At 37.2% G+C, this 9,605-nt stretch overlaps 1 protein-coding gene across 1 annotated transcript; it reads right to left on the reverse strand.

The window, feature by feature from the left end:
- Positions 1–3,825: 3,825 nt before the first annotated feature.
- CBG15067 lies at positions 3,826–5,997 on the reverse strand (the record flags this gene model as incomplete). The annotated part of the gene is made up of 5 exons (XM_002632821.1): positions 3,826–3,872; positions 4,194–4,359; positions 4,443–4,499; positions 5,329–5,726; positions 5,904–5,997. The coding sequence occupies 5 exons, from the start codon at positions 5,995–5,997 to the stop codon at positions 3,826–3,828; spliced, it is 762 nt and encodes a 253-aa protein (XP_002632867.1).
- Positions 5,998–9,605: the final 3,608 nt, after the last annotated feature.

A 9,605-nucleotide genomic window follows, 5' to 3' on the forward strand; every position in this document is an offset into this window, starting at 1 on the left:
CCGCGGGCCGAACCCCTTTCATCTATTGGCCGAGGAACATAATAACCGACAAGTATAAATGTGAAAAAAGCAGCCGACACTTCGCGGGTTCCGCTCTCTACTATACTTTACATGCAAAATGGGCGGGGCTTAGCGAATTTTGGAATTTTCGATGGCTGAATAAGTTTTTCACAGAATTTAGAAAGTTTTGGATTCAATTTCGTGATGAAAATTGGAAAAAATCACCATCATACAACAGCGGCAAAGATAATAAAAATACAGTAATTTTAGGCCACACTAGTTTACGATGTACGCTCACCAGGGATTTTGCCACGACCTCCAGGGATTTCTTTTCCACATCTCCAATTTTTGTTATAATGGCAATCTCTCACACTTTTTTATGAGAAATTTGCATCCTTACACTTTCAAAATTTAGCAAAAACCTACAGATATACCGGATACTTCCAAACTCCTTGGCCCCGCCCATTTTGCATGTAAAGTATAGTAGAGAGCGGAACCCGTGAAGTGTCGGCTGCATTTTTCACATTTATACTTGCCGGTTAATTTGTTCTCCGGCCAATAGATGATAGGGGTTTGGCCCCCGGAGTTTTCATTGCAGATTTCTAAAACTCGTCAACCTTCTCCCCTCATCTCTAATTTTTCGAGAGGGTTCTCTTGAGAATCCGACAATAGAAGCAGAGATTTGATCAAAGCGATAACTCCTGTGTTTTTCAAAAAGCTTTCAGAATTTCTGATTGTTTGACAGTGGTTGGTTGACATTCTTGTTAACCAACTGCAAAAAGCTGTATATGTACTTTTTCCAAAAACACTGAACATTCTCGTCTGAAAGTTTCCAACTCTAAAAAATTTTATTGCTCTGTTATTTCCCTTTCTAAACCCACTGCACGCTCTCCCACAGAACAATTCCGAACTGCAAATTAATTTTTGATCTACAGAAAAAAAGTTTGGCGCGATCACAATTGCAGGTCTAAAACCATAATTTCAGAATTTTTTATCTGATTTTGTGGAGTTCCAAGATGATTCAAATGATTCTTAAAAAATTAATTAGTGGTTATAGATTCATGTATGGTCGTTTTCCGGAAGAAAAAATGTCAACAATGGTCATTTTTGAAAGTTTTTTACAGAAAAAATCTATCTCCTCTTTCAGTTTTTTTCACATTTCTAGGAGTTCTATAGCTCAAAAAAACCGGAATTATTTTCTCTACATTTTCTATGGATGAATTTTTAATTTGCCTGATAAAACTTTTTTTAAATTCAAAAACCTCATGAAATTGCACATAATAGAATTTTTGCGTTGTTTTTTGATTATAAAAAAGTTTTATCAGACAAATTAAAAATTCATCCATAGAAAATGTAGAGAAAATTATTGCGGTTTTTTTGAGCTATAGAACTCCTAGAAATGTCAAAAACTGAAAGAGGAGATAGATTTTTTCTGTAAAAAACTTTCAAAAATGATCATTTTTGACATTTTTTTCTTCCGGAAAAGGACCATACATGAATCTATAACCACTAATTAATTTTTTAAGAATCGTTTGAATCATCTTGGAACTCCACAAAATCAGATTAAAAATTCTGAAATTATGGTTTTAGACCTGCAATTGTGATCGCGCCAAATTTGTTTTCTGCAGATCAAAAATTAATTTGCAGTTCGGAATTGTTCTGTGGGAGAGCCGCTCTCTCCGAGAGCGTACACTGTCAAAAAAATGAAAACGTTTTCAATCTTATGATTTTAAAAATTCGAGTTTCAAAAGTATTATTTTTCTGGATTGAAAAAAAAGGAGAACAGTTTCGTTCAAAACCGTTTCTTTTCTATTGTCGGATCCACAAATGAATCCTCTCGAAAAATAAAAGATGAGGGGAGACTGAGTAGCATATTAGTGAAAACGGAATTAGTGAATACTCCGGGGGCCGAACCCCTTTCATCTATTGGCCAAAGAATAAAACAAACTCCCAGTATAAATGTGAAAAAAGCAGCCGACACTTCACGGGTTCCGCGCACCACCATTCTTAACATGCAAAATGGGCGTGGCTTAGCAAATTGTCACAGTTTCGGTGGGTCTGTAAGTTTTTCGTTGAACTTTGGAAAGTTTTGGATACAAGTTTTGCTATAAAATATGAAAAAAAAATCACCATTGTAAAGCAGATGTAGAAGTCAGAAAATTACAGTATTCTTAGGTACGGTAGTTTACAATGTACGACCTTTGCCACGGCCACCAGGGGTTTCTTTTCAACAGCTCCAATTCTTGTTATAATTGCAATTTCTCACACTTTTTTCATGAGACATTTGCATTCTTACGTTTTCAAAATATAGCAAAAAAATACAGATATACCGAATACTTCGAAACTTTTTCAAAAATTTTCTGTGATTTCCCTTTCCAAACAATAAAACATCTCAAATGCCGGGAGAAATTTCCTGGAAAAACGCTGTCCAACGCTACCATTGTTTTCAAGAGGCCTTCGTTTCGAGACCCGCCGTAAATCGACATGAATTCCCATTTTAAACAGTAAAAGCACAGTCGAAACTACAGCAGCTTAGTGTTACTGGAAAACTGGAAACCAAGGGCAACTTTGGACACCGTTTCTCCAGAAAATTACTCCTGGAAATCAACTTTGAACGCGGCAAAACTTATGAATTTAAAAATCCGAGATTCAAAAGTACAATTTTTCTGAATTGAAAAAAAAGGAAAACAATTTCGTTGAAGAACGTTTCTTTCTATTGTCGGATTCTCGAAAGAACCCTCTCGAAAAATTTGAGATGAGGGGAGATTAACGGATATGTGCACATTTTGGAAAATTGCCGGAATGTAAACTCCGGGGGCCAAACCCCTTTCATCTATTGGCCAAAGAACAAAATAACCGACAAGTATAAGTATGAAAAAAGCAGCCGACACTTCACGGGTTCCGCTCTCTACTATACTTTACATGCAGAATGGGCGTGGCTTAGCGAATTGGCACAGCTTCGTTGGATCTGTAAGTTTTTTCGCTGAACTTTGGAAAGTTTTGACTGCAAGTTTCTGTTTTGCATTTTCAAGAGAAAACATAAGTCGAAATGTGGCAACAGCCACCAGAGATTTCTCTTCCAACCATTTTTGAATAGTATTCAGAGGTAAAACAGAAGTGAAACTTTTTATTCAGAGGTTAAACAGTCATATCAATTAAACGGTTTTGTATATCCATTGTCCCCATCTTGAATGTGTTCATGGGTCATTTTGAGCATCAAAAATGAGGCCAAAGTAGGACACTGAACTATTGGATTCCATTTTTCTTCGTTAGTTCGATCACAAGTCTGAAATTACTTTTTTTGAAATATTCCACAGTTAGGTATTCAATGTCGGAGACCACCTGTCAATCAAGCCCCCGGTAGAAATAAGAAAAGGTTATTCCCAAGGTTACTTCTATTCAAAACATTCTAATAGTGTGTTTCTATCGCCTGTCAATCAAGGAATGTAAATTGGATGCAAAAAAAAGATTTGCCTGAATAAACTGACTATGGCCACTGATAAAATGTTGACATCCGTTTGGCAGTACTCCAAAATCTCTTTATCAAAATCAAAATCCTTTTTGGAGGACTAGTTCTAATGCCAGGACATGATCATAACTAAAAACGAAATTGTTTTCTATAATTTAGAAATCAGAGACCGTATTCATGAACGTTTTCCTAGGAAAACGCATTTTCTGTGGAAAATGTTTTCTTTAAGAAAACTAAAGCGTTTTCTTTTGAAAAATCTAGTGCTAAATTATTTTCCTACAGGGAAAATATAGATTTTCGTATTCATGAAAAATATTTTCCTCTTGGAAAACGATTCCAGTTATTCGTACTATACGCTATGGTAGACTTCCGAGTTCTTCCAGAGCATTTCGATAGTTTGTATCTAGAAATGAGAAGCTTTTGATAGGATCCTGCTTGGAATTCAAAACTCACAAATGAAACGGATCACACTCCTTGAATACTCAGACGAGATGAAAAACCTCGCCGGCGCGAAAAATCAAGTTTTCTTGCGGCGTACATGCCGCAGGAGAAATGGTTTTTTCAGGCCGGCAAGGTTTTTTGAAAGTCACGCTGGCATGGAAAAGCTCTTTCAATCCTCCCCTTTCCCTCCGCAGCCGATGAATCAATAAAAATGCATCATTTATTAATGAGAAATGACTTAAAAGTAACATCTTCCAAAAAACAAAAGGAAGTAGGGAATTACATTTACAATTTGAGAAATGTGGATAAGGCCCAAGAACTAGATTAGTCTCCAAATTCTTCACAATTTCCTCTAATTGAAGCAAATGATGTTGGTTTGAATTCGTTCCGTTTTCAGAGTAATTGATTGTTCGAACCGAAATCCTTGATTCCTGGTCAAAGCTCGCTGACTGAAAATTAATGGTATTGTTATGTCAAGAGTATCTGAAAAATCTGATTGTTTATATTTTATGAAAACCGGACAATTTCAAACCTTCTCAACTCTCGTTTCTATCGCAAGTTGGTTGAGAAGTCGAGGGAGCCATAATTTCTAGAATTTGGAAAATATTTTGAAAGTGAAACAAAAATGAAAACGCTTGAAAATAGGAAAACGTAAATACATTGAAATTTTTAAAAACACTCTGGAATTTCGGAGCTTCGTTTCCTCGCCGGCGGATGATTTTTCTTTCCCTACCATACCGGCATGACTCTGGCCGGCATGACTCTTTCTTGCCGGCAAGCAAAATTATCATGCCGAAACCAAAAATTCTCATGCCGACAAGGCACTTCTTCGCCGGCATGAGTTTTCATCTCGTCTGAGTACGTCTCGAAGGAGATCTGAAGGGAAATTCAGCAGTGGGATTGGCATCTGAAAATGCTTCACTTGCAAATGATTAAAGTGTTGAGATTACGAAAACCATGAGTTTGAAAACGCGGTGTAGAAAAATAAGTTTTCCAAAAGTTGTCAACTACAATGTGGGAGCTGATTTCGTTTTCGCAAGAATAAAAGTTTCAGAATCATCAAGTCAAGATACCTATAAGCTCCAATCCTAGCTTCTGAGCTTACAGGCGCCAATTCGATAAAATGCGTCTTCACAACGGAGAATGCGGAAAAAACAAAGCTTCTGAAGTTTGTGATGGATTTATTAAGAAAGATTTGAAAAAAAAAAACAGTAAAATCATGTCATAGATGGACGGAGAGATACATTTTTCAATTTTGGAGTGAGATTTTGAAAAAAAAAAAAGAGAATGAGATCGGTGTGTATGGGAAGACAGGTTCAAGAAAAGGCAGAGAGATGGGTTGGAGAGTTTTGGATCACCGAATCGTATCATTGAAGCATTGAAAGAAAGTAGGGAGAATTTTGGATTCAAACAGAAACCTCTTCTTTGATGACCTTATCGATATCTGCAGTCTTTACTGAATCTTCCGCTTGTGTGAGCTGAGAGCCTGGAAAGATGGAAGACGTTGGAATGTGCTGTGCAAACGAGGTTGAAGGCAAATACGGGAATGGGATGGTTGAGAACTGAAGTCCCATTGCAGCGAAAAGGTATGGATTGTTCACTGAGTTCAACCATGGAATCGAGGAGAAGGAATTCAATGGATTGGCTGGTGGGACGAATTGGACTGCTGGGGTGGTCGATGAATTTGGAGTTTGAGTGGAGAGACCAGCGTATGGGAATGGAAGAGTACTCAAGAGAGCAGGATCAATGGCTGGTGGGTTTGGAATCGAGTTTAGGACGACAGGAAATGAAGCTTCAGGGACAGCTTTTCTTTGAACTGGAGCTTTTTTCTGCTTTTCTTGGTAGCTGGGCTAGTCATCCCCTTGATCTTGTTAACTTCATCAATCTGCAGTAATAAAATATTTTTCTTTGATCTGCATATAAGAGGGATCAAATTTCAAAATTTTCACGTTTGGATGTTCAAAACGAATTCTTTGAAAAATACTGTGCTCACGCAGAAAAAATCGAAATTCTTGTTTTCTATTCAAAACTGTGTTCTTCGCAGAACCGTTCCGCAGAACGATTCTGTGATTTAATTTTCGCGTCATTTTTTTCTCTCACCGAATCGTTCTGCAGAACGATTCTGTGAGTTTTTTTTTTAATTTTAATAAAAACGTTAAAATATAAATCAAAAAAATGTGGATTTTTCATGAAAACCCATATTTAATGAAAATAAATGTTACGCTACATTTTCTGGGGAAAATAAGAAAATTCCCATTTAAAAATAACTTTTTTTGTAATCGTAGTTTTAATGTGGAAATTCTCATAATATTTCTCTTTTTTGATTATTTTCTCTCAAACGTGAAAATTTTGAAATATGATCTCTCTTATATTTAAAACTTACGTGATACAAAGTGGCGACTAGCGTCCTCGGCCTACGGCAGACTCCGCTAGGCACGGCTTTGCCGCTCAATCAGGTGGAATCAGATTCACCAGTTCTGTGGAACCAGTTTATCAAAAGGCCTGTATGTTAGAAGTTTGGAATCGAGTGGAATCTGTTGCAGGCCCTGCGGCCCTGGCTCAGTGCTTTATCAGGATTAAAAATTCTGGATCTCGTTACATACCATTGATAGCAACAAAACCTGAAAAAGAACAAAAATTAGTGGAAAGATGTTCCAGGAGAAAGATTTTTCGAGGCAAAGATTTCGAACGATTTTTCACGATTTATTATTTTTTTAAAGATATTTATCCAATTTTTTATGTGGTTTTTCACCTGAATCTCACAAACCAGCGTACCTGGAAAGAATCTAAGAACGAAAAATGAAATTAGGGACCTTCTTTTATGGGGAGACGAAAAATCAAATGAATCCATTGGTTGAATCCACAATGGTTTTCAAATGAATCCAGTGGTTTTCGAGTACCAAGAGGTGGAAGCTGGACCCTCGGAATTTCAAACATTTCACTCAAAACCTATTAACATTTTTTTATTTTTAATCAAATTAAGTCATATTTTTGTCAACATTCCTATTAAAATTACGGATCGAATGGGAAAGCCGGATTTTTTATTTAGGCCCTAGTTCGGCAGAAAAAACTGAAAACATGCAAAAAACCGGATCCACTCGTACGTTTTTAATTATATCTTGGTTCAGCCGGTTCAACTTTTGACGATTTTTGGCAACCGGATAGCCATAGAGAATTTCTATCGATAAAAAAAAACGGACCCGAATTGAATTCGTTAAGATCATTTTGAGAAAAGTTTTACAAAATATCGAAAATGGGGGTACGTGGTACCTACTCGATTTAAAGGAAGAAGGTGGCGGAATCTGCTTCCTTCTTACACTTCTTCCTTGTTGGTAGCTGTGATCTTCATGAGACTCACGATATGAGCTAGCTGGCCGTGTCATGTTTTCTGCATGCATAGGTTTAAAAACACGGATTATCATCTCAGGAACATGAAAATTTTGCAAACTTACAGTGTTTCCTTTTCCCTGACTCAAAACCTTTGGATTGGGAATGGTCCTACTGTTGGAAAAAAAAGTTCTATGGGAAAGTGTTGAGAGCCCTAATCCATCTCTAACATCCAAGATGCCAAACTAGATGCAATAATCGTTAACAAAGAGATAAATTGCCCTCACAATTGGCAACCATTGTCAACTGAGTTTGCGAACTGGAAAATTGCATTCATCGTTTCACTATTCTCTTGGAAAATTACCTTAAAAAGTGTCATTTATTCAATCGACGTTGTCATTTACCAATTACTTATTGAAGTTCAAAAGTGAAAAAATTAAAATAAAATACAGAATCGAGAAGCAGCAAACATCTTGTCAGTGTCAATCGCTGGTCGTAGAATCAAAAGTCTTGGGTTTACTGGGGCTATCATATCGTTTGTTCGTCGGAGAACTTGCACGAGATTCGCCGTTGTGACGGTGCTCTCCACCATGATAGTCTTCATCACGATCACGACGAACCTTGGCGTCCCGTTCACTACTTTTGTTCTTTTGCTCACAGGAGATCTCTCGTGGCGGCGCTTGGTCGGATTTCGCAATCTCGGGCCAATTGATCCTTGCTACCACCGTCTTTGAACCGCTTTTGAAAAAATTCACATTGTTTCCTTCAAAAATCGCTAAATAAACTTACTTTGTAGTTCGGACAGGGGAGTGCAATCGGAGTGGAATTTTATCCTCCAGAGCATCGAATCCCGCAGTTTGTCTCAAACTTTTTCGAAGTGATGTACTGGACCTTTGAGCTGAAATCATTCATCTCTATCCAAATCGAATGCATTTCCTGACATCGAACAGTCCTGAAAAAAGAAATAGTTATTTTTTTTAATGAATTTTTTTAAAAAAATTGACTTCATTTGGATCCCCACAGAAACACAGAGATTCCAGTTTTTTTAATATTTATTGTGAAATGTTTAAGTTGGTAGTCCATAAATGGTCTTACATAAACCTGATAAATGTGGATGACCGGGTCCGGACAGCCATTTTCTTACAAGTCTAGATTTCATGGTCATCAAACACTTTCTCCTCTTTTTGTTGAAAATTTTCTCATAGTAAAAACCAGAAATCTCACCTCTTTTTCGAAAATCCATATAGAAATAAATAAGAAACAAGCAAATGAACTTTTTCCGAAAATCAATAACAAAAGACCGGTGAAAATCAGATACCAGTCATAGGAATGCGAATGAGGAGATGGAGCTAGATGGAAGAAGCAACGAGGGAGAGGGGACGAGTGAAGAGACGCAGACTGTGTCCGTGGTCATAAAAAAGAATCGAAGTGACAAGAGACGGTGCTATCCGTGTTCGAAGCCATTTACATAATAATAATAATTTATTACGGTGTAGAATCGTGAGAAACATAATGACATAAGAAATTTATTGTGAATAGGAAAAGAATAAGCATTACATTAAAAAAAAGTAATTTTATGATCCTTTTTGTGTGCTTTAAGACGGTCACCATCTGCCTGTGCTTTTGAAAAATGCTCGAGGTTAGATATCATGTCAATTCGTTCCGAAATCATTGTGGCTCAGCTGTCTTTTTACTTCTTTTAAGGCTTTCAAAGCTCAGAAAAATAAACTAGGTTATTGAATTCCAAGAAATAACGAACAAAAAATAATGTCAAGTTTTGTTGTGGGACCTCCGGACACGGCCACAGGGTGTTTCTCTTTCCCCGCCTCAGTTTTCATAAAATAGTTTAAAAACAATTTTTCAGGCTATTTGGCATTCAAAACTTTAAAAAATTATCGAAAAACTTATCTATCCGCAGAAATTTTGGAAACTAGCTAAGCCCCGCCCACTCTGCATGCAAAGTATGGTAGATCGCGGAACCCGTGAAGTGCCGGCTGCTTTTTTCACATTTATCCGGTTGCTTCATTTGTATATTCGACTGTTGGCCGTGAGGTGAAAGGGGTTTGGCCTTCACGTCGATTCCGCACTGCTTTACTACTACGGCTCCCCTCATCTCTAATTTTTCGAGAGGATTCTCTAGACAATCCGATAATATAAAAAAAGAATATTAGCATAAAAAATCGAGAAACCAGATATTTTTAAGCTAAAAATTACTTTGTTGGAAAATTTTCTCGCTATTGAAAACTGCCGTAAAAAATTCTAATATTTCGGATTTTTCTTGTTATTCGTCTCTAGCGTTCGAAATCGGGACGCCCGTTTTGGCGGGACGACCCATTTCAGGGGACGGGGCGCGTCCCCGGGTACCGAG

The sequence above is a fragment of the Caenorhabditis briggsae genome (genome assembly GCF_000004555.2).
Source record: "Caenorhabditis briggsae complete genome, chrIV, whole genome shotgun sequence".
NCBI lineage: Eukaryota > Metazoa > Nematoda > Chromadorea > Rhabditida > Rhabditidae > Caenorhabditis > Caenorhabditis briggsae.